The sequence below is a fragment of the Pelophylax lessonae genome (assembly GCF_965119305.1).
Source record: "Pelophylax lessonae genome assembly, chromosome: 8".
Lineage (NCBI taxonomy): Eukaryota > Metazoa > Chordata > Amphibia > Anura > Ranidae > Pelophylax > Pelophylax lessonae.
Genome location: NC_138775.1, coordinates 19,448,808 through 19,473,998, shown reverse-complemented (window position 1 = coordinate 19,473,998; position 25,191 = coordinate 19,448,808). Strand labels below are relative to the sequence as shown.

General features: G+C 45.2%; 1 protein-coding gene across 1 annotated transcript in view; it reads left to right on the top strand.

Annotated features, from left to right (window-relative positions):
* Nucleotides 1–25,191, top strand: part of FANCD2 (FA complementation group D2) — a 75,738-nt gene that overhangs the window by 32,892 nt on the left and 17,655 nt on the right. Inside the window, exons 20-29 of the mRNA XM_082265076.1 lie at nt 1,856–1,916; nt 1,997–2,116; nt 5,248–5,321; nt 7,905–8,039; nt 8,138–8,238; nt 8,508–8,623; nt 8,729–8,837; nt 15,787–15,888; nt 18,631–18,731; nt 20,723–20,863. Of these exons, the coding sequence (XP_082121202.1) occupies nt 1,856–1,916; nt 1,997–2,116; nt 5,248–5,321; nt 7,905–8,039; nt 8,138–8,238; nt 8,508–8,623; nt 8,729–8,837; nt 15,787–15,888; nt 18,631–18,731; nt 20,723–20,863 (1,060 nt within the window). The remainder of the gene's footprint in view (nt 1–1,855; nt 1,917–1,996; nt 2,117–5,247; nt 5,322–7,904; nt 8,040–8,137; nt 8,239–8,507; nt 8,624–8,728; nt 8,838–15,786; nt 15,889–18,630; nt 18,732–20,722; nt 20,864–25,191) is intronic.

Sequence of the window (25,191 nt, the reverse complement as noted above, 5' to 3'; positions counted from 1 at the left end):
ACATGTACATGACAGATATGAGTATAGACAGTAGAACCATTCTTTTTAACCACTTGACCTGTGGAAGATTTACTCCCTTCATAACCAGGCCATTTATTTGCGATATGACACTGCGTTACTTTAACAATTGACAATTGTGCGGTCCTGTAACGCTGTACCCAAATGAAATGTATTTCCTTTTTTCCCACTAATAGAGCTTTCTTTTGGTGTTTTTGCCCTATAAACCAAAAAAGACAGATAATTTTGAAAAATAAATAATATCTGCTATAAAACATGTCCAATAAACAAATTTAAAAAATCTAATTTCTTCATAAATTTAAGCCAATATGTATTCTGCTGCATTTGTTTGGTAAAAAAATCTCCAAACAAACGTATATTGATTGCTTTGTGCAAAAGTTTTATAGCGTCTACAAACCTATATACTGTAATTTTTATTTATTTTTTTAGACTACTAATAGCGGCGATCAGCGACTTATAGCAGGACTGCGATATTGCGGTGGACAATCTGACACTTTTGACACTTTGTGGCAACCCGTGACACGAATACAGTGATCAGTGCTAAAAAAAATGCTCTATCACTGTACTAATGACACTGGCTGGGAAAGGGTTAAACATTTAGAGCGATCAAAGGGTTAACTGTGTGTCTAATCAGTGTTTTACTGTACCATGAGGTGCTTTCACATATGATGGATTTTCTTTCCCTGCTTTGCAGAGAAAGAAAATCCATCCCCCCCCTCCCCCCTGTCAGGGCAGTGCCTTGTTTACATAGGCAGAGCTTCGATCTGTGTGTTTTCCCTGACAATCGGTGGGTTGCCGGCAGGCATCCATTCGCCGGCATACGCTGATCGGCTTCTGCCTATACTAAGTACATGATCTGGCACACAGGGGCCGCTTTGATGCCGTACATCCTCATGATGTGGTCGGCAAGAGGATGTATCCGTACCAGGAACGAGTGCACTATAGGCAAACTTCTTTCTTTTTTTTTTTTCATTTTGGATAGAGTAAAGGACCCCTATCCGTTTGGCCGATCGCCTGCCAGTGGCACTCGCCCCCCTCCCCTCTCCAAGGCAGCCCCACATTTGCCCCTCAAGCTTTTTCCACTCGCCAAATGTGAGAAGGGGTGTGGAAATTTTGAGGGCTGGTATTGGCACATATATTGTGAAACATGGTAGATCAGAACACAGAGCTTGTTTAAAGCGGAGTTCCGGGCACAAAAACGAGATTTTTTTTTTTTGTGCCCCTCCGCTAGGTATGCCTCACCTGAAAAGGAATTGGATAGTTATTTTTTTTTTTTTTGTTTACTTACCTTGCAATTGAAGATCGAAGATACTCACCTCAGAGTACTTCCTCCCTCGGAGCCGCGGCTCACCCCGTCACTTCCTGCCTCGCTATGATTCCTGGGAGCTGAACGTCACAGCTCCCAGGAATCAATGCGACGGCACCGGCCCCGCTCGTCATTTCCGGGCGACGCCGCATTCCCCTGCTAAACAGCTTCTGGGCATGCCCAGAAGCTGTGGAGGAATGCGGCGTCGCGCCGGAAGTGACGAGAGGGGCCGGTGCGACGCATTCTGGGACAAGAAGACGCGGAAGAAGACACAGAAGAGGACCGCGCCGGCTTCAGCTGCCCACAAGAAAGATGGAAACGCTATGGAAGAAATTTTATAAGTAAGTATTTCTTCTAAAAGGTAAGTGCGAACCGGGACAGATCAGAGGCTAGCCATTGTGGAATGTGCCAGCCCTGACTGTCCCGGGGGTATGTTTATTAAAAAATGACATCTGTGCCTGGAACTCCGCTTTAACATCTCTAATTATTTCTAATCGCTCCTCATCTCCTATTTCCCCCTTTTCCCCCTAGGAGAAGGTCAGGAGGTGCCAAATCAGACCCAGCCACCCTGAGTCCGCATGTCTTCCGGCAGGTCAGTCACTCTGGTAATTTCCCTGTAAATAAATGATCTCATTCTGCCTGTGTTGTGACTATGATTCTATGTGGGAACAGGTCACCTCTCTCCTGGAATTGGCACGCACCTGCTGTGACCAGTGCCCAGAATCTGCTGCCTTTTACTACGATGAGATGGCCAATCTAGTGCAAGAGAGGAACCTACATCCCCAAATAATGGTAAGTTCAACAACTTGAGGTAGAGATGAGTAGAAAGAACAATTATTTTTATCTCACTGAGGGACGCAGGAATTCAGAGAATGTCTTGTCTGGTTGCAATGCCACCTACAGGGGGATAACAGGAAAATTGTAAACTGTCCCCCCAAATAGCCTCAACCCTACCCACCATGCCTCAATTTTTTATTTGTGTCCTAGAAGGTTGGAAGTATTTCGAAAAAAGTCTTAAAGCCCAACTTCAGGAATTACAAAAAAAACTACCCCTGCAATAGGGCTTTTCCGTTTTGAAAGAGAATTTGTAAATCGGTGATCTTTTCCCACAGTAGATGCACCAGTGACCCACCTTCACAGGAAGACTACTAGGCGGGTTGATGGTGGGCTCACCTTTTTTTGATTCTGCTGACAGCTAAAGTCCCTCCTTAAATCCCAGTTTTGAATTGACTGGTTAGGCCCTCCATCCTGTGTTAACTTTATTCTGTCAAGATTAGAATATTTGATATTAGAATTAATAGATTCCCTCAAGAGGGTATCCTGCCATGTGAGTAGGTCCTCCTTGTGCTTTTGGTGTGATGGCTTGTTTCAAGCATCTAATCGTATTTATTATAGGTATCTATATAGCACCATCAAATGACTCAGTGCTTTACATATATTGTACACTCACATCAGTCCCTGCCCTCAAGGAGCTTACAATCTAAGGTCCCTAACTTACACTCATACATACGTATACTAGGGCCAATGTAGACAGGAACCAATTACCCTACCATCATGTCTTTGGATTGTGGGAGGAAACCCTCGCAGGCACAGGGAGAACATGCAAACCTCAGGCAGGTATTCCTATGGTTGAGATCCGATCTGACTGTGCTGCTAGGCAGAAGTGCTAACCCACATATGTCAAATGTGGCCCGCCAGGCCTTGTCACATGGCCCTCACACCCAGTTTTGCAGCCGGACGGTGCGGAATTCCACCACCTCTGACTCTCACCCTCCGTTCCCACTCCCCGCTGTCCCTTGTAAACACAGAAGCCTTCTGTGTTTACAAGGGACAGCTTTGCTTGGCAATTGATCCCTGCACGCACTCACAACGGGGACAAATCTCCAGAATCTGAGAGAGAATGATCTTCCTGCAGGGCCAGGCAGAGCCGCCTACACAGGGAGATTCTAGAGTTGGACCAGGTAGGAGAAGGATGTAAGGAAGCTTTTAGGGGAGGGGGGGTTGGGGTTGCATAGCACACTCCTGAACCCTGTAATCTATACACAGCACACCCTTGAACTCTGCACCCTGTATGTAATGCACTCCTAAACTCTGCACTCTGTACATAGCACACCCCTGAACTCTGTACATAGCACACCCCTGAACTCTGCACTCTGTACGTAATGTACCCCAGATACAACCAGCCCCTTTGAGGGCAAGCATACTGCTGGTGTGCCTCATGATGAAAATGAGTTTGACACTCCTGTGCTAACCACTTAGCCACTGTGCTGCTCAACTTGTGTCTCGCATGCGACTGATGTCCATACAAATGCGTAGAGCACTCTGGCTATGTGCTTGGGGTGCTGATGACGTGTCCAAGCAGTATTTTTCTCAACAAGCCTTTGAGGGATGTCTTCTCTTTGGACCTATTCACCACACTGTCATTTGCAATGCCACAGCTGGCCAGACTATGCCCCTGCCTCAACGCTGGAGATCTGCTGAGGGGTGCAGAAATCCCACCTCACTCTTCCATCTATTTCGACAGCAGGTTCTTGTAGGACCTCCGACCTATTCAACCTGTGGGGCTTGAAGCCAGTGGTTAGCTAATTCCTCTGGTATGCCTTCAGCATGAAAGGACTTACACTCCTCAAGGTTGGCGGGGACCAGTTTTTCCTGCTCCTTTCCCTAGGAACAACCTGACCCCTCAGAGGCACCTGCTATTTCTGGAGGCACTGGACCTTATGTCTACTTTAGTATTTTCCGTTGCATCCCCATCATTCAGTTAGTGGGTTGAATGGAAAAAACTCAATATCCCTGCATCCCCACAAGCAATGTAGATGTAGGGATCTCCTCCACTGCGCTATTGTATCAGCACTGCAGCCACTGGCTGGATGTGCTGATTGTATGCCATTTCCCAGCAGGATCGTTTAGCAGAAGCCAGTCTAAAGACTGACTTCTGTTGAACAGAGAGGGGTACACGTACCGAAATTCAACCAGTTCTGGCTGAATCGGCCGAATTTGGATATGTGTGTACCCAACTTTACTTGTTAGGTTGGTCATATATTGTACAATTTTTCTTTAGATTTACTAAATCATTTAATATGAGGTCAAACCTAAAAGAGGTTGTAAACCCCACAATTTTTTTTTTTTTTTTTTTCAACCTGCAAGAGAAACACATAATGAGCTAGTATGCATCGCATACTAGCTCATTATGAAATACTTACCTCAGAACGAGCCCTCGCCGTGCCGCCCGCTTACCTCTATGATGGGCGACATGTCCAGTCGCCCGTCTTCCGGGATCCCGGCATCCGGCCATCTGATTGGCCGGAGCCGCGGTGACATCACGTGCGCGGGAGCCGACGGTCACGGCACGGACTCTGAAGGAACGGCACCAGCGGCCGTTCCTTCAGAGCGCATGCGCCAGTGACGTCACTGGCTGCATGTAAGGTAAATATCTCCTAAATGGTACATGTTTAGGAGATATTTACAGTACCTATAGGTAAGCCTTATCATGGGCTTACCTATAGGTAAAAGTGTCAGAGGAGGGTTTACTTCCTCTTAAACACTTTCAATTTGTCAGACAGGCCCTTGCAATACATGGTTGAAGGTAACCATTTGCTACTTATGTACTGCTTTGTGACGTACTGAGCTTCCTCTAGGATTTGGCCACCAGCAGAAACCACCCCTAGGCTGTGCTCTCATTTTTATGCCTAGTATCCTACTCCTGAAGGTGGCAATATAACCCAACAGCCAGAGATTCAATTTGTATTGGTTCATCTAATTGTCACTCCTTTTCTTCTTCCCTTTTCGTCAGAAGGTGAGGTGGGTAGAGGGAAAGCCTGGTACACCAACACTACACCGGCAACCAAACCCTTTTGTAGGGAAGGCTAGTTCTTGTTAGTTAATTTCAGTGATGCGATTTTTCCTTTGATTATCTCCTGCAGGAATATATCAGAAAGACGGTGGTGGATGATTTCCAGGAGGATTATGTAGTAGATCTGGACCAAAAGATTGAAGGGTTTGTAGTCATATAATCCTTTTACCTCCCTCTATTGTCAGTCAAGGCCCCAAGTGGAACTGCTGGAGCGATGTCTGAATCACATTAATCTGTATAATTATAACATAAATTAATACAATAAGTGTAAAATAACTCAAAAGAGAAGAGTGATGGAAACCACAACCCTGCATTCCATTCTTCATGAACTTAGTAGTGGTGCGTAGGGCCGTTGCCCTGGATTTCTCCTTGGACTTAGTAGCAGTTAGTGGGGCCACTGCCTTTGATTTCTCCTTGAGCTTAGTAGTGGTGTGTAGGGCTGCTGCCTCTAATCTCCTTGAGCTTATTAGTGGTGGTGCCGCTGCCTCTGATTTCTCCATGAGTTTAGTTGTGTGTGGTGCATTTACCTCAGAATTCTCCATCATGAGTTTAAAAGTGGTGTGTAGGACTGCTTCTGATTTCTCCATGAGTTTAGGAGTGGTGTGTTACTGTGTAAGGCTGCTGCCTAATCTCCTTGAGCTTATTAGTGGTGGTGCCTTTGCTTCAGAAATCTCCATGAGCTTAGTAGTGGTGTGTGGTGCCTTTTGCCTTTAGAATTCTCCATGAGCTTAATAGTATTACTTCTGATTTATGCATGAGCTTAGTAGCTGTGTGTGAAGCTGCTGCCTCTAATCTCCTTGAGCTTATTATTGGTGATGCCGTTGCCTCAGAATTCTCTATGAACTTAGTAGCGGTGTGTGGGGCTGCTGCCTCTGATTTCTCCTTGAGCTTATTAGTGGTGCCATTGCCTCCGAATTCTCCATGAACTTAGTAGCGGTGTGTGGGGCTGCTGCCTCTGATTTCTCCTTACGCTTTGTAGCAGTGTTTGGGGCCACTGCCACTAATCTCCTTGAGCTTATTGGTGATGCCATTGCCTCCGATATTCTCCATGAACTTAGTAGTGGTGTGTGGGGCTGCTGCCTCTGATTTATCCATACGCTTTGTAGCAGTGTTTGGGCCACTGCCTCTAATCTCCTTGAGCTTATTAGTGGTGTCATTGCCTCCAAATTCTCCATGAACTTAGTAGCGGTGTGTGGGGCTGCTGCCTCTGATTTCTCCATAAGCTTAGTAGCAGTGTTTGGGGCCACTGCCACTAATCTCCTTGAGCTTATTAGTGGTGGTGCCATTGCCTCCGGATTCTCCATGAGCGTATTAGTGGTATAATAGGGCTGCTTCTGATTTATGCATTGGCTTAATAGTGGTGTGTGGGGCCGCTGCCTCGGATTTCTCCTTGAGCTTATTACTGGTGTGTGGTGCCATTGCTTCTCATTTCCCCATGGGCTTAGTAGTGGTGTGCAGGGCCGCTGCCTTTGATTTCTGCATAAGTTCAGTTGTGGTGTGGGGCAGCTATCTCCGATTTTCTTTTTGAGCTTAGTAGTGGTGTGGGGGGGGTCCCTGCCTTTAACCTCCTAGAGCTTAGTAGTGGTGTGTGGGGGGGTCCCTGCCTTTAACCTCCTAGAGCTTATTAGTGGTGGTGCTGCTGCCTCTGATTTCTCCATAAGCTCAATAGTAGTATGTGGGGCCACTGTCTCAGATTTCTTCTTGAGCTTAACAGTGGGGCCGCTGCCTGTAACCTCCATGTGCTTATTAGTGGGCTGCTGCCTGTAATCTCCTTGAGCTTAGTAGTGGGCCGCTGCCTGTAACCTCCTTGAGCTTAGTAGTGGGCCGCTGCCTGTAACCTCCTTGAGCTTAGTAGTGGGCCGCTGCCTGTAACCTCCTTGAGCTTAGTAGTGGGCCGCTGCCTGTAACCTCCTTGAGCTTAGTAGAGGGCCACTGCCTGTAACCTCCATGAGGTTATTAGTGGGCTGCTGCCTGTAACCTCCTTGAGCTTAGTAGTGGGCTGCTGCCTGTAACCTCCTTGAGCTTAGTAGTGGGCCGCTGCCTGTAACCTCCTTGAGCTTAGTAGTGGGCCGCTGCCTGTAACCTCCTTGAGCTTAGTAGAGGGCCACTGCCTGTAACCTCCATGAGGTTATTAGTGGGCTGCTGCCTGTAACCTCCTTGAGCTTAGTAGTGGGCTGCTGCCTGTAACCTCCTTGAGCTTAGTAGTGGGCCGCTGCCTGTAACCTCCTTGAGCTTAGTAGTGGGCCGCTGCCTGTAACCTCCTCAAACTTAGTAGTGATACTTGGTCCCGCTGCCTCTGATTTTCCCCATGGGCTTAGCAGTGGTGTATGGTGCCGCGGCCTTTCATTTCTTCTTTTTAACCTAATAGCATTGTGTATGATGCTGTTGTCTTTGATTTCTCCGTGAGCTTAGTAGGGGTGTGGGGGGCCACTGCCTTTTGACTTTACCATTAATTTTTTTAATAAAGTGTGGGGCCGCTGCCTCTGCCTTCTCTATTTGCTTAATAGTAGTGTGTGGTGTTACTGCCTCTGATTTCTCCTTGAGCTTAGCAGTGGTGTGTGGGGCCACTGCCTCTGCCTTCTCCATGTCATTATTAGTGATATGTGGGGCCGCTGCCATGAGCTTAATATTGCTGTGTGTATGTGGTTGGGGGGAATAATTTATTGAGTGATCCAGAGATGAGGATGGTGTGTTCCTATGTGTGTAACCTTCCCTTCAACTCCTCAGAAATCATATGTTCCCTGTGAAAGCCATGTACAACCTGGAGGACGATGAGAGCCAGGGCATAGTTGTGATTAATCTCCTCCCACTTCTGTCACATGACTTCGCCAATAAAGGTGCCGCACACACCTCAGAGGGTCGGTGAGTTTCGGTTTGGGTGTCTCTCCATAACTTTTATTTTTTTGTAGTAATCTCTGTTTAGTGCACTGTGAAAATTCATTGCATGCGTGTCTCCACAGCCTCGTGGCTCCTCTCTGTCTGTCACCATTTTTCCGATTACTGCGGCTCTGCATAGAGGACGAGTTTAACGGCAACTTGGATGAGATCGATGCTTTGTTAGGTACTTTGTTGTTTTTGTTGCGCTCAGTGTGTGTGTGTGTGTGTGTGTGTGTGTGTGTGTGTGTGTATGATGCTATGCACAGTGCAAACTTCATTGTAGGCTGGATGATTTTTAATGTTTGGAGTGTGCTCACTTTTTTTCCTGCAGTAATACTCTTGTTTTATATTACATCATTTGTATCCTGTAGTACATCTCATCATATACACACACGTTTATAACATTCAGTGCGTGAACCCTGGCGTGTAATAACTGGGTGTTTTTGTTTCCAGGGTGCCCCGTGTATCTCACGGATCTTGATGTCCTAGACAAGATGAATTCCCTGTCCAGACAAGAGCGAGATTTCCTGTGCTCTCTGCTTTTTTTCACAATTAATTGGTTCAGAGAGGTGATTAAATGATACTTCTCTAATACTTGTTTATATATATATATATATATATATTTATTTATTTTTTGCTATGCCAGATGTGACACTGACCTATTCTCCTTTTAGGTTATCAATGCTTTCTGTATGCAAGCAAATGCTGATATGAAGGGAAAAGTGTTAACACGGCTACAGAACATCACATGGCTGCAGTCTTTGCTGGAGAAGTGCCTCTCAGGTAACACTGGTTCCTTCCTGATAATTTTGTCATCTATAGGGGGGACACATTAGCTCCACACTATAACACACATATGTCCAACACAAGGCCCGCGGGCCGAATCTGGCCCACCAGGCCTTGTCATGTAGCCCTCCTACACAGTTTTGCAGGCAAAACGTGGTGGAACTCCATTTCACCACCTCAGGCTCTCACCCTCTGCTCCCTGGTGCCCGTTGTAACCACAGAAGCCTTCAGCGGCTCCTCGATCTAACAAATTCCTGCATATGCTCAGGGCAGGGACAGATCTCCATGTAAGGCGAGGCAGAGCCACCTACACAGGGTAGTGCTAGAACGGGCCAGGTGGTAGAAAGGAATGCAATGAATCTTTGGGGGGTTGGGGTTGGGATTGGGATTGCATACCCTGCACTCTGTACACATCACACCCCTGAACTCTGCACTCTGTATGTAGTGCACCCCTTAAATCTGCACTCTGTACACAGGGGAACCCTGCACTTGGTACGTAACGCATTCCTGAACCCTACACTCTGTATGTAATGCATTCCTGAACCCTGCACTCTGTACACAGCGCACCCCCAAACCCTGCACTCTGTACACAGTGCACTCCAGAACCCTGCACTCTGTAGCATTATGCTAAACCCTACACTCTGTAGCATGATGCTGAACCCTGCACTTTGTATGTAGCACACCCTAGATTCAACCAGCCCTATGAAGGCAACTACGCTACTGATGTTTTACAAGAGGAATTTTTGTTATGGGACTATTAAGGTGCAAATTCAAGAAATAAATGATGGAGAAAAAGTCATTTTCATAAAACCAATTCACTAATTTTATAAAAATATATAAAATTTGTGAATTGGTTTTATGAAAATGACTTTTTCTCCTTCATTTATTTCTTGAATTTGCACCTTAAAAGTCCCATAACAAAAATTCCCCTTGTAAAACTATATATAGGGATGTGGTGCGTACATAATTCTATCTCCGGCTAACTTTTTCAAAAATACGCCACTGACGCTGCCCATGATGAAATTGAGTTTGGCACCCCTGCTGTAACGGATCATGGAAAGGGTGAAGCTGGGGTTGTATGAGAAGTGTGTGCTGCGATACAGAATGATGGAAAATTACAAGGCATGGGAACACAATAACTCTGGGAGAACACAATAATTCAGCGGGAGGGATTCCCTCATCAACACCGACACTGTTGATGGAGGAATCAAGTAATTTTTTTTTCCTCGCACCGTCTGTGGCCGACTTAAACCTTTCCTTTCAAAACATGCAGCCCACAGTCTCTATTGTCCAGCCCACAGTCTATTGCATTGTCTGTGGCCCGCTTAAACCTTTCCTTTCAAAACATGCAGCCCACAGTCTCTATTGTCCATGTGGGTGACATCAGCATGCTTTGTGGTTGCAAGCCGCGTACATATAGGTGATCTGTGCAGTTCTATCACCTTGGGAAAGTTTCAGTGCAAGTCATGGAAGAAGAGCAGGAAAGTGTGTGATGTGGAGGAGCATTTAGAACTCAAGTCTGCAACCTTGAGCTACAGTGTGGAGGGACTGTTGGGAGTTCTCCCACCTTATTTTCTATATGAATCTCCAGTCAGTAAACATGAGAAGGAAGTGTTGGGCTGTGGAGGCCTCCTCCAAAAGGCACTTGTTTTTTAATGACCTTTGAGGGGTAACTGTTCTTATGAGCTGCCCTTGTTGCTGTTATGAAGGATGCCACCAATGCTTTTCTTCCTCTGAAAAAGAAGCCTAAGGTTCAGTCATCTTAGGAGGTCAAGAAAATACCTTTTTGTTACTCTGCAATCTCAAATTCCAACTCCATACTCAAGTCTGCCACCCAGTCTGCCTGCGAGTCTTGGAATTCTAAGTCCCCCAAGCCCTCAGATAAGTCTTTTTTTCAGCATGAAGGTTTAGCTCTACTTTCCAAAATGGGTGTCATCTGTTAGTCTTCGTAGACACTTGGACAGCCTACATCTCAAATGCTTGGGTGCAGAAGGTGGTTTCTAGAGGCTACACAGTAGAGTTTCAATCCCAGCCCGTTCCCCTGTTCATCAATTCCAACCTGTTTGTGTCACTGTACAGAGTAGCAGATTTCTATAGAGTCCCTGCAGGTCTTCTGCAGCAGTGCATCATTCCCTGGTCCTGTGGCAGAATGGTTCCAGGAGTTCTACAACCGGGTTCACAGTACCCAAGCCTATAGGTGGCAAACTTGATTCTCAAGACCGTCAATTTAATTTCCGGAACATAAATTCTGTATAGAATCCATCAGATTTGTCAAAGCCTCCCTTTATCAGAAAGACTTTCTGGGACCTAAAGACATCAAGGACTTGTACTTGAATGTTTTGCAGTATACCAGCAATTGCTTTGCTGTTGGTCCCCTGCACTTCCAATTGGTGGCCCTGCTGTTCAGCCTATTTTTATCACTTTGGGTATTCACCATGTACTGGCCCCAGTAATAGCCATACTGCACTCTTGGGGCATTCCCATTGTGGGACATCTAGATGACCTCCCACTGAAGGAACCGCCATAGGTTCTCACAGAGAATGTAGCTCTGACCGCCCAGACCTTAGAGAGATTTGGTTGGATCCTGGAGGTTCAAAAGTCAGCTCTGGAACCAATTTTATTGCTTGGACAATCTGGGTCTAATCCAGAGCATAGCTCAGACCTAAGCTTTTCTTCCCCAGGAGAAACGTCAAACCCTCCACTTCCAGAATTGTACCTTCAGTACAGTCCCCCTACTGTATGAGAATCCTAGCGTTGATGGTAGCTTTCTTCAAGGCAGTCATATTTTCTCAATTCCACTCCTGAATCCTACACAACACAACATTATGTCTTTGTGGGACAGATCAATCCCAGTTCTTGAACAGACCCATTCATCTGGCAGGAGGGCCAAGTTGTCTTTTGGCTTGGTGGCTCAGGTATCCTGATCTGGAGTTTGTGTTATTTTTATTCCAGTCTTCTGGAAGATTCTCCCAATGGATGTTAGCCTGTCAGGGTCTGGAGGAATCCTGGGCCACTTGTTGGGGCAGGGGACTTGGATGTTGGAGGAATCTTGTCTCCTGATTAACATTCAGGAACTTTGGGTGATTTGGTTCTCCCATTCCTGAATTTTTTAGTGGCTCAGATAGACCATTATTTCAACTTGTGGTCTCAAAAGTTCCGGTTCCACCCTTTTCGGTCGCGGTATGCACCCTACTAAATTGGTAAGTGTCTTTTGGGCTCTTCGGCATCAGGCTAGTTTCTTAGATTCGAAAAGGCTGCCACCTGGTTGTCTTTTTACAAATTCTCCATGTATTGCTAGGTGGATGTTCAGGACTCCTCTGCTGCCAGCTTCGGGCATAAGGTCCTTCAGGCGGCTGTTTGAGCTGCAGGCAGTCTACATTTCTGTTGTTTTTGGTGAGCCTATTCGCATTTGGTTTCCTGTTACCTACCTCTAAGTTGGGCTGATTTTGGACATCCTGACAGTATAAGGCTTCCTATGTTTCTCAATGAACAAGAAAGGAAACCAGACATTGAGTGGCAAAACTGGATGACAAGCAACCTATTATACTGTCACCTACAGGAGAACTAAGAAAACACCATTCTAAAGCCTCAAGGTCCTTCCCCCAAAAAAATAGTAGGGGAGTCACCGGTGATATGTCACTATGCTGCACAAAAGATAAAAACCTGCTTCAGAGTCAAATAACTACTTGAAATGTATAACCTGAACAAAGGACAAACAAACTTTTAACCACTTAAGCCCCGGAAGATTTTACCCCCTTCCTGACCAGGGGGTTTTTTGCGTTTTTTTTTTTTTACTGCGTGACTTTAACGGACAATTGCGCGGTCGTGCGACGCTGTACCTAAACGAATTTGACGTCCTTTTTTCCCCACAAACAGAGCTTTCTTTTGGTGGTATTTGATCACCTGTGCGATTTTTTTTTTTTTTGGTTTTTTTTGATCATGCGCTATAAACAAAAAAAGAGCGTCAATTTTGCAAAAATAACAATATTTTTCACATTTTTTTATATGAAATTCCCAAAAAAAAATGTAAAAATCAAAATTTTTTAACATTTTTGGCCAATTTGTTTTATGCTACATATGTTTGGTAAAAAAAATTGCAAAAAGCGTATTTTGATTGGTTTGCGCAAAAGTTATCGCGTTTACTAACAAAGGGAAAGATTTTTGTCATTTTTGGTGTTTTTTTTTTTAACGAGTAATGGCGGCGATCTGCGATTTTTTTTTTTTTTTTTTATTGCGACATTGCGGCGGACAGATCGGACCCTTGACTGACATTTTTTACACTTTTGGAGTTACCAGAGACATTAGTACAGTAATCAGTGCTATACATATGCACTGTTACTGTAAAAATGACACTGGCAGGGAAGGGGTTAACTGTATTGGAGAGGGAGGGGTTAAGTGTGTCCTAGGGGCGTGTTTCTAACTGTAGTGGGACATGGCTATTGGTGTAAAAACAGCGATCAACGGTCCTACATAGTAGAACCGTCTGATCTCCATTTTTACACAGGGGAGAATGACAGGCGGCTTGTTTACATTAGCCGCCTGCCTTTCTCCCTTCCCGGCGAACGATCACGAGTGACCGGCAGACATCGGGTCCGCCGGTCACACGCACGGACTTCCCATGGAACGAGTCGGGGCGCGCGCGCTATTGGCTCACAAGCCGGTGACAGGCTAGTGACGTACCCGTACGTCACTTTGCCTGGCCGGGACTGACCGCCGCAGTATATGTACTTGCGGCGGTCGGCAAGTGGTTAATGAACGTCTTTATAGTTACAAAAAAATGAATTCCACAATTTATTGATACATATGACAAATTCAATTTGATTTTGTGATATATGTATCATTACATTTTGAAAATACATTTTAGTAACTACACTGCTCAAAAAAATGAAAGGAACACTTTTTAATCAGAGTATAGCATCAAGTCAATTAAACTTCTGAGATAGTGATCTGGTCAGTTAAGTAGTGGAGGGGGTTGGTAATCAGTTTCAGCTGCTTTGGTGTTCATGAAATTAACAGGTGCACTAGATGATCAACAATGAGACAACCCCCAAAACAGGAATGGTTTTACAGGTGAAGGCCACTGTTTTTTGTTTTCCCTACAAATTTTCTCTGTTTTGCACTAGTTTTGCATTTGGCTATGGTCAGTGTCACTACTGGTAGCATGAGGCGATACCTGGGCCCTATAGAGGGTGCACAGGCAGTCAAACTCCTCCAGGATGGCAATACATGCCATTGCCAGAAGGTTTGCTGTGTCTCCCAGCACAGTCTCAAGAGTATGGAGGAGATTCTAGGAGACAGGAAGTTACTCTAGGAGAGCTGTACGGGGCCGTAGAGGGTCCTTAATTAATCAGAAGGACCGGTATCTGCTCCTTTGTGCAAGGAGGAACAGGATGAGCGCTGCCAGAGCCCTACAAAATGACCTCCAGCAGGACACTGGTGTGAATGTCTCTGACCAAACAATCAGAAACTGAGTTCATGAGGGTGGCCTGAGGGCCTGACGTCCTCTAGTGGGCTCTTTGCTCACTGCCCGGCACCATGGAGCTTGGTTGGAATTTGTCATTGAACACCAGAATTGGCAGGTCTGCCACTGGTGCCCTGGGCTTTTTGCAGATGAGAGCAGGTTCACACTGAGCACATGTGACCGTTGTAAAAGGGTCTGGAGAAGCCGTGGAGAGCGTTATGCTGCCTGTAACATCGTTCAGCACGACCGGTTTGGTGGTGGGTCAGTGATGGTCTGGGAAGGCATATCCATGAAGAAACACACCGACCTCAACAGGCTAGACAATGGCACCCTGACTGCCATTAGGAATCGGGATGAAATCCTTGGACTCATTGTCAAACCCTACACTGGTGAAGTGGGTCCTGGGTTCCGCCTGGTGCACGACAATGTCTGGCCTCATGTGGAGAGAGTATGCAGCCTGTCCCTGGAGGATGAAGGAATTGATACCATTCAATGGCCCCCAAGCTCGCCTGATTTAAATCCAATAGAACACCACTGGGACATTACTTTTTGGTCCATCCGACGCCGCAAGGTTGCACCTCAGTCTGTTCAGGAGCTCAGTGATGTCCTGGTCCAGATCTGGGAGGAAATACCCCAGGACACCATCCGTCATTTCATTAGGAGCACCCCAACGTTGTCAGGAATGCATACAAGCACGTGGGGGCCATACAAACTACTGAGTACCATTTTGAGTTGCTGCAATGAAAGTTCAGCAAAATAGACTAGCCTGCTGCATCATTTTTTCACTTTGATTTTCGGGATGTCTTTGAATTCAGCCCACTGTAGGGTGATAATTTTCATTTCCATCAAACAATGTGTCATCCTTTCCTTCCTAACACATTACCCAGTCCATATCAGTATAGATCCTAACATATTACCCAGTCCATATCAGTATAGATTCTAACAGATTACCCAGTCCATATCAGTATAGATATCCAGCATAATATTTTTCCCCATTGAGATCTGATGCGTTTTCAGTGTTCCTTTATTTTTTTGAGCAGTGTATAATGGCGTTCATTAGCAGTTTGCCTGTCCTTTTGTCTAGGTGGTGCACATTGAGTGGTTGTTGCAGTCAGAACCAGGTTTTTATCTTTTGTGAAGCCTACTGGAGATTTAGACACTAGGCACATAGAAACTGAAGGCAAGCCCCCTAGAGACTTTTACCCCTTCCCCTCTCACAGCTTTCTAGTTAAAGGGTTAGTTCACAAAAAACTGCCTATGCAGGTAAGAGGCACCTAGATATAAATAAACTGCAACTGTGTAGGCCACCTCCTAGGTCCTTCAATGGACTCCAAAAAAAAAAAGGATTTTCCAGTGAATACATACAAAATTTCTGTTTTGGCATTTAGGAAACTTTAGTTCTCTGTTGTAATGTACTGAACACATATCCATTTGTTTTCTAGATGTATGTCCTACAATTTGCATTGATTTACATTATTCTTCCAGAATCTCCCGGATATATTCCCCCACCCGCAAACTTTGACTGTGAGCAACAAGATGTCCCACCAAACACAGTAGCAGCTGTCCCTGCAAAGAAGGCAAAGAAAGGTACTGTTTACAGTGTATGTTGGGGCAAGGTGCTGTCGTGTATGTGGTGGGGTAGGTGCTGTCATGTACATGATTGTAAAATGGATCAGGGTTCATTTTATTAAAGCGTTTGTAACCCTAAAAAAAAAAAAAGATCCTGTTTCTTTAAAGCATGTTAAACAGCACAAGGCTTGTACAGTGTAATTTGTCCCATTGTATGATGTAAAATACCTGGTTGATCCTGCCTGTTCATGTGTGCTGACCACTGTAATCTTGGCTGCCAATCCAAAATTGCATCAAAATTGCGCATGCTCTTGGAATGGTGACAAACATTGGTACTTAAAAATCCCCATAGGCGACAATTTTAAAAATGTCTACAGGTTACCAGTTTACAGTTACAGAGGAGGTCTAGTGCTAGGATTATTGCTCTCACTCTATTTATCGTGGCGATATCTCACATGACTTGCTTATGCGTTTGCTTTTGTGCACAAGCTCAGAGGGATGGGGCGCTTTAACTTTTTGTTCTTTTCACACAGTTGCTTTACATTTTTTTTTTTTAAATCACTTTTATTCCTATTAGGAATAATTTTCCTATAAGGAATATATATATATATATATATATATATATAAAATAATATTCCTATAAGGAATGTAAACATCCCTTGTAATAGAAATAAGCATGACATGCCTCTTTAATGCGAGATCTGGGGGTCAAAAAAACCTCCGATTTCTCATTTCTACTTAAAAGCAAAAAAAATAAAAAATCTATATATAATTTCTTTTTCTAATATAATTTCTTTTTCTAATAAAAAAAAAATTGACCCTTATGGCCGTTGGGCAGAAGTGACATTTGATGTCGCTCCGGTCCAGTCTGTCACTGGGACCACTTTTATCAGATTCCGGATCACTAGCTGTATAAAAAAAAATACCGGGGTTATGGCAGCTAGCTGCAGCCATCACCCCAGTATTTAACTTCAAAGTACCGACGTATATACACGGTGGGCGGTCCGGAGGTGGTTAAAGTTAGTTTTTACAATTACTGGCAGCCCCTCTGTAATAACAAGATATACTATACAGTGTCTTTGTTTGCATGCAGCTAAATACCTTCTTTCACATGGCCGGTGTGTGATCACGTGACCTCCCGACTGATGTCAGTGGGGAATTTCAGCCCCTCCTGCTGTAGTCCTCAGATTAGGGAAGGAGAGCAGTGGGCGGTCTTCAAGACCCCAGACCAGCAATGTGAAAGAAGGTATTTAGCTGCATGATTTAAAAAAAAACAAAGACACTGCACATTATATCTTATTATTACAGAGGGGCTGCCAGTAATGGTATTAACAAACTTAACAATCACTTTAAAGTGGAACTAAATGTATTTATCCAAAAACTTGCAAGCAGGCAGGCTGTTTATCGCAGAAAAGGCAGCCAATGTCTCTTCTGCGATGAAACACACCTACCAGCCTGCTTGCAGTCTTCTGCAGCATGTAAACTAAGCTAAGCATGCACACCTCATCTTATGTTGCTGGCAGCGTCCCGGTGTGTAGGGATGACTGACTCCTGCATATTTGCAAGAATTGCGTCATCCTGCGCCGGCCAGTGAAGATGCCTAAAGAACGGTACTCAGGAAGGTGATGCCCGTGAAGGCGAGGGACACCTTGCGGACTTCAGACGTTTGAGAGGAACCAAGTATAGTGACTTTAGTTCCACTTTAAGAAAAAAAATAGTACAATGCTTTGAGACTTTCTGACTTGGAGTCTCCATAGGTCGATGGATTTTGAAGTGGTTGATTGTGTTGTAACTCTATTCCAGGCTCTGAAGTCATTTATGCCTCTCTGGGAATGACTACAGCATGATGTGAAGATGCTGCCTGCACCAACACGCAGGCACCCTGAGAGGACAACACACAGAAGACGCGCCTCTGCTCCTCCTACAAGGGAAGTGATTGACAGTGGCTTCCCAGGTAGTGCCTTGACAGCTGCTATTAATCATTTAATTTGAAGGAGGAGGAGAGGTGTGTCTTGTGTATGCTGTCCTCCTAGGCTGCCTGTGTGTGTGTGTAAGTGCAGGCAGCATCATCTCTTCACGCTGTAGTCATTCCTAGAGAGGCATACATGTCTTCTGTAGTCTGGGCTGCCTGGGCCCTTTGGTGCAGGTGGCATCCTCGCAGCCGCCATATTGTATGAATGAAGGAGCACACATACATGCTGGCACTAAGAATATAGGACATGCAGTTCCGAGGAGTGAAATGAGGTGACTAGGGATGAGGTTATGAGTTTGCGCTCTCTTGCTAAAGGTGTGATGGAAGCGGGGCAGAAGAGGCTGGAAAATATATGTTTTTAACTTATCTTAGAGGCATGCAAAAATACAGAATATTGCTGCAATCCTTGGTATCACATCACAGGTATGACAGGAACATAAAAGGTAATGCGTTTCACGCTAATAGTAAGCGCTGACGAAACGCGTTTACCTTTTATGTTCCTGTCCTACCTGTGATGTGATTTTAATACTTTAATAAAGTTACCAAGGAGTGCAGCAATATTCTGGATTTTTGCATGTCTCTGAATCTCAGACGAGCTGTGCAGCACCCTGTGTTCCTGTTCACAACGTGTGAGAGTCGGTCACTCACCTAGAGTGGCATTTCTTTGGCTTTAACTTCTTTAGGACTTTGTTGGAAGTAATCATTTATTTAAATGTGCTAATTTGTATGTGCTCATGAACAAAAAGACGAGGCTTTAGTACCACTCTAAAGGGTTTTGTATCCTAAAGGTAAAAAGCGCAAAACGACAGATACAAAGAACTCCTCTGAAGAAAGTTCCCAGATAGAAGAGCAGCTGGACACAGAGACTGAGAAGACCCAGCTAGACAAGGTGGAAATTCAATGCTTGGTATTGTGGTCCTCCTGAAAGTGTCACATCGCACAGTCATCATCATCTTCCTTCTTCCATTAGGCTTACCCTTTTCCAGTCACAGCTCCAGGGCTTCTCAAACTTCCCATTTGTTGTCAGGGGTTCACCGTCCCTCAGGTCTTCAAAACAAACTCCAGCCAGCAGACATATAAAAAAGCTCAGGCTGGGAGAGAGTCACCAGTGAGTTGTGCTGCTCATGTTCTAACAAGAAACATGCTGCTAGGAGGAGAGAGCAGAGTGACAGGGAGATCAGCTTGTTGGCAAGTTTAGTCTTTTTTTTCTCCACTACAGGTGGCACTCATTTGTAGCGGCAATGGAGGTGGAGGAGAAAGTCGAGATGACCCTAGTTCCTCTATGGTTTTCTCAGTTTGGATGCGGGCTCCCCATGTGCCTTTGGTAGCCATCTTGGCTCAGGCTAAGTCTATTTAAGACCTTGGCATCCTGGGTTTGGCGCACATTTTATGTGTGGCTAGAGTATGGACAGGTCACCTGTCTGTCAGGGACAGTGATAGCATCAGGGAGAGGTTCCAGAATAGCAGGGAAAGTGCTTGGACACGCCATCCGAACTCGAAGGCTCCGCACTTGGGTACAGAGCATCCAGGCCACATTCCGTCCCTCGAGACAGATGCTATCAGCACACCTGAGACCTTTTGCTACTATTCATCGCTGTTACATACAGTGAGTGCTCCTGATCGGGTTGCCTTTCCACCAGGCTTGTAATTTGCCGAGCTTCATTTTTAATACAGTTCTGTTTCCCGCATCGGGGACTCAGTGTTTTTCTGCCGCTGCATCTACCCACAAGCTCACCAATCTGATGCTTCTCTTTTTACTGTCGAGTCACATTCAGAGGGAGTTACAAGACCCGTAAGGGCTTATTCAAACGGGATTCCCTTTGTATAAGAGCAGTGTGTACAAGGAGCTTGTAAGAAGTTTTTCTGTGTGTGTCCAGGCGCTGAATGGAAGACAACCAGGTGGCAAATAGTTGAATTGATAACCCTCTGCAGCTAGAGGGGAACCGAAACACAAGGGATGGTGTTATGCAACAAATGCAAATCACAAAAGGTTCCTCTTGATCCAGCTCTGGGTGATTGGTTGGTAAAAAACACTAAATGCTTGTAGTGGCAAGGAAGGCATGAGAGTGGCAGTACCACAGGTTGTATATATATAAAAAAAAAAAAGGTTTATTTCATTAAGTGCAAAGTCAGAATATCCATAAAAATAAATAAAACCTGACAGCCAATAACAATGACAGTCACATGTCTCAATCTCACCTAAACCAAAGGCAGGGTGACTCCTGCATGCCAGTGCTGTGGTGCTGAGGGACGGCCAAAGGAGGTGCTGGACCCGATGTCACATGGGCAAACCCTACATGATGGAAGGGATGGGTGGTCACTGGTGTATGCGGTGGGGGTGAGCGGTGTGCAAAGACCCACTGTAGACCCGGGCAGGGGATACTGGGAAGCCGGTGTGTGCAGCCAGAGTGGATGGGTGGTGTGCCGGATGTGATGTCACCAACACCGAGTAATACCGGGCCGACTCAGCCACGAGGCTAGAGATGAAAAACGGATGTGATGGTGGGGCTGTGAGAGAGGCTGTCATCAGGCTGTAGCCACGACAATGCGTTTCAGGCATGGCCCTTTATCAGATGAACTGATTTGATAAAGGGCCATGCCTGAAACATGTTGTCAGGACTACAGCCTGCTAACAGCTGGTCCAGCACCTCCTTTGGCAGTCTCTCAGCACCAACAGAGCTTTCAGTAAGCTTTGTTGAAGCTCTTTCCAATCAGCTCCAGTTTGGAAATGTTAGTGGAAGTTCTGACTCTCCTATATATTTGTATGTTGTAGCTTTATTTGTACAGTTTATTTGTATGTCCTGACTTTGTGTAATTCTGCAGAATAATGCGGCATTCATCAGTAACGCCTCCACTAATAATAAATGTGTTTTCTACAAGGAACCTGAAGAGATTGGAAAACCTTCCGTCAACCTGAGCCGCTTCCGTCCATTCTTCCGGGAGCTGGATCTCGAGGTATTCACCGTTCTCCATAGCGGACTGCTCACCCGATCTCTCCTAGACTCCGAAATGTGCACAAAGGTAATGAGACAATGCTGTTGAGCAATTGTCAGGATAAAATGACAGGTTCAGCCTATGGCCCGTTTTATCTGGTGCTAATACTGGCTGGGCATAATGACAGGTTCTTTTTAGGAGTAACAAAGTGTAAAATTCCTGACCTTCAGTGTGAACATTCTCAACAGCTCAGCTGCTCCATGTGCTCTATGTGACCCCTTTCAAACCTTTGCGCTGCAGTAGCACATTGTGCATGCATTATTCAATTTGAATAAAGCTGCAATGTATTAACCACTTACCGCATACTAACGTAGGGGTACGTCGGTAAACTTTGCGGTAGTGTACCGGGATGATACCTCTAGCTAGAGGCATCATCCCGGTACCGTGGTTTAGAGCCGACGGTTGGCTTTCCGTCGGTACCGACCGATGCGGCTCGGGAGCTGCTCGATCATTACCCGGGGGCGGGGGGGGCCTTCCGTGGCTTTTACCGGGTCTCCCGTCCCACCGGGAGCCCCGAGCACCCAGCCGGCACGTCCGCCGGCTGGATGGAGTCCCGATCCATGCCGGAAACGGCTTTTATCGGGTCTCCGATGACGTAACCCGGAGGCGGCGTCCATGACGTCACTTCCGGGTTACTGTGCTGCAAAAGGAGGCAAATTTGAAAAACGGCTGTATGCAAAAACGCTGTTTTCTGCGTTTTGCATACAGGGAAGTGCAGTGGAGGGGTTTGGGGTCTTTTAGCCCCTCGATCCCTCCATAAAGTGTACCTGTCACTGCATATTGCTGTCACAAGGGATGTTTACATTGCTTTTGACAGCAATAAAAGTGATCAGATTTTTTTTTTAAAACTGTAATAAAGTTAAAAAAAATAAATAAAATAAATGGGGGGGAAAAAAAAAATGTTAGCCGCCCCCGTCACCGTTAGCTCGTGCACAAATAAAAACGTATACGGAAGTCGAGCCGCAAATGAAATCGCTATTCAAACCACACGTGAAGTATCGCCGCGATCGCCAGAGCGTGGGCAATAATTAAAAATAAAAGAGCTACACTCTAACTCTAAACTGGTAACTGTTAAATAAATTTAAAGCGTCGCCTATTGAGATCTCTATTGACCGTAGTTTGTCGCCATCCCACGGGGGGGCACAATTTTAAACCGTAACATGTTGGGTATCTATTTACTCGGCGTGACATCATCTTTCACAATATAGAAAAAAATGGGCTAACTTTACTGTTTAGTATTTTTTAAATGCAGTGAAATGTGATTTTTCTAAATTTTTTTCCAAAAAAAATTGCGTTTTAAAGACCGCTGCGCAAATACCGCGTGACAAAAAATATTGCAATGACCAACATTTTATTCTCCAGAGTCTTTGCTAAAAAAATATATATAATGTTTGGGGGTTCTAAGTAGTTTTCTAGGAAAAAATACTGATTTTAACTTGTGAACAAAAAGTGTCCGAAATAGGGCTGGGGCTTAAGTGGTTAAGGCAACACACATTTTGCAGTGTGTTGCAACGCATGGAAATGCAGTAACGGGTCATGTGATTACCTGTGTGCTGGGGTGCATTGACGGCTCATTTCAATTACATGGGCTGCCTTAACCCTGAGGTCTGAAGCCAGCCGGAGGCCTGCAGCTGCTTTGCTGAGTGTTGTAAATGGCTTATGGTGGGACTAGGCTTTGCCCGAGAAACATGGATAATATTTGTGTAGTGGAATTCAGGAAATACTGGGTGCTTAATAGGATAAATGACTGACAGTAGAACAATAGGCACATTTTTTTTTTTTTCAAAAAAACTTACAGGGGTTCTAATCCCTCTCCTCTCTATCCAAAGCTAAAAAACAAATAAAAGTTTTTGCCTTTGGTTAGAATTGAAGTACAGGCACCTTGGGATGGCTGCAATGTGGTGGCTTAGGGTTCAGGGTGGTTGAGGCTACATTATTTTATGCCAATACGTGTAAAGAAGGCTTAATGTGAGAACACAACTACAAAAAGCAATATCAAAGTGATAATACAAAGGAAGGTGAAAGGATCAGGGCTTGGTATAAAGGTGGAATGAAAGGATAAGAGTCTGTATGAAAGTGAGAGTGAAAGGATCGAGGCTCGATATATAGATGAGAGTGTTGAAGGATAAGGGCTCTATGCGAAGATGAGTGTGGGGGGATCACGGCTCACTAAGAGGCAAGGATGATAGGATTAGTGTTTGGTATACATGTGAGGGTAGAGGGGTATAGAAGAAGGCAAGGGTAGAAGTATTAGGTCCCAGTACAGAGGTGAGGGTGGAAGAATCAGGGCTCTATGCGAAGATGAGGGTGGAAGAATCAGGACTCAGTTTGAAAGTGAGGGTGGTAAAGTTTGGTATGAAGGTGACAGAGGAAGGATCAAGGCTCACTAGGTAGGTGAGGGTGGTAGGATCAGTGCTCAATATGAGGGTGAGGGTGGTAGGATTAAGGTTCTGTATGAAGGTGAGGGTGGTAGGATTAGGGTTCTGTATGAAGGTGAAGGTGGTAGGATTAGGGTTCTGTATGAAGGTGAAGGTGGTAGGATTAGGGTTCTGTATGAAGGTGAAGGTGGTAGGATTAGGGTTCTGTATGAAGGTGAAGGTGGTGAGATTAGGGTTCTGTATGAAGGTGAAGGTGTTAAAATCAGGGTGCTGTATGAAGGTGAGGATGGTAAAATGTTGGTTTTATATGAAGGTGAGGGTGGTAAGATTGGGGTTCTGTATAAAGGTGAGGGTAGAAGTAGCAGAACTTGGTATAAAGCTGATGGTGAAAGGATCAGGGTTTGGTATGATGGTAACAGTAGAAGTATCAGGGCTCAGTGGGAAGGTGAGGGTGTAAGGTTTAGGGTTCTGTATGAACGTGAGGGTGGTAGGATTAGGGTTCTGTATGAAGGTGAGGGTGGTAGGATTAGGGTTCTGTATGAAGGTGAGGGTGGTAGGATTAGGGTTCTGTATGAAGGTGAGGGTGGTAGGATTAGGGTTCTGTATGAACGTGAGGGTGGTAGGATTAGGGTTCTGTATGAAGGTGAGGGTGGTAGGATTAGGGTTCTGTATGAAGGTGAGGGTGGTAGGATTAGGGTTCAGTATGAAGGTGAGGGTGGTAGGATTAGGGTTCTGTATGAAGGTGAAGGTGGTAGGATTAGGGTTCTGTATGAAGGTGAAGGTGGTGAGATTAGGGTTCTGTATGAAGGTGAAGGTGTTAAAATCAGGGTGCTGTATGAAGGTGAGGATGGTAAAATGTTGGTTTTATATGAAGGTGAGGGTGGTAAGATTGGGGTTCTGTATAAAGGTGAGGGTAGAAGAAGCAGAACTTGGTATAAAGCTGATGGTGAAAGGATCAGGGTTTGGTATGATGGTAACAGTAGAAGTATCAGGGCTCAGTGGGAAGGTGAGGGTGTAAGGTTTAGGGTTCTGTATGAACGTGAGGGTGGTAGGATTAGGGTTCTGTATGAAGGTGGGGGTGGTAGGATTAGGGTTCAGTATGAAGGTGAGGGTGGTAGGATTAGGGTTCTGTATGAAGGTGAGGGTGGTAAAATGAAGGTTTTGTATGAAGATGATGGTGGAAGGATCAGGGTTTGGTATGAAGGGGGCAGTAGAAGGATCAGGGCTCAATAGGAAGGTGAGGGTGGTAGGAGCAGAGCTCAGTATGAAGATGATGCTGGAAGGATCAGGGTTTTGGTATGAAGGTGACAGTAGAAGGATCAGTGCTCAGTATGAAGGTGAGGGTGGTAGGATTAGGGTTCTGTATGAAGGTGAGGGTAGTAAAATTAGGGTTTTCTATGAAGATGATGGTGGAAGATCAGGGTTTTGTATTAGGGTGACAGTAGAAGGATCAGGGCTCAATCGGAAGGGGAGGGTGGTAGGAGCAGAGCTCAGTATGAAGATCATGGTGGAAGGATCAGGGTTTGGTATGAAGGGGACAGTAGAAGGATCAGGGCTCAGTGCTAAGGCAAGGGAGTTAGGATCAGGGATCAGTACAAAGGTGAGGGTGGTAGGATTTGGGTTCTTTATGAAGGTGAGGGTAGAAATAGCAGAGCTCAGTATGAAGAAGATGGTGGAAGGATCAGGGTTTGGTGTGGAGATGACGACAGAAGAATGGGGGCTCAGTATGAAGACGGGGGTGCGTAGCATCAGAGCTCCATTAGAAGGTGACAGTGGAAGGATCAGGGCTTGTACAGTTGTAAGAGTGAAAGGATCAGGGCTCAGTAAGAAGGGAACTTTACCACAAATACACTTTCATTTATTTTTATGTTTAAAAATTAACTTCCTATCTCTGTATGCAGAAAACAAAACTTTGGCACATCCTCTGTATCTGAATAGTACCTGAGGTATTTTATCTGTCATTGTATGGACATTGTA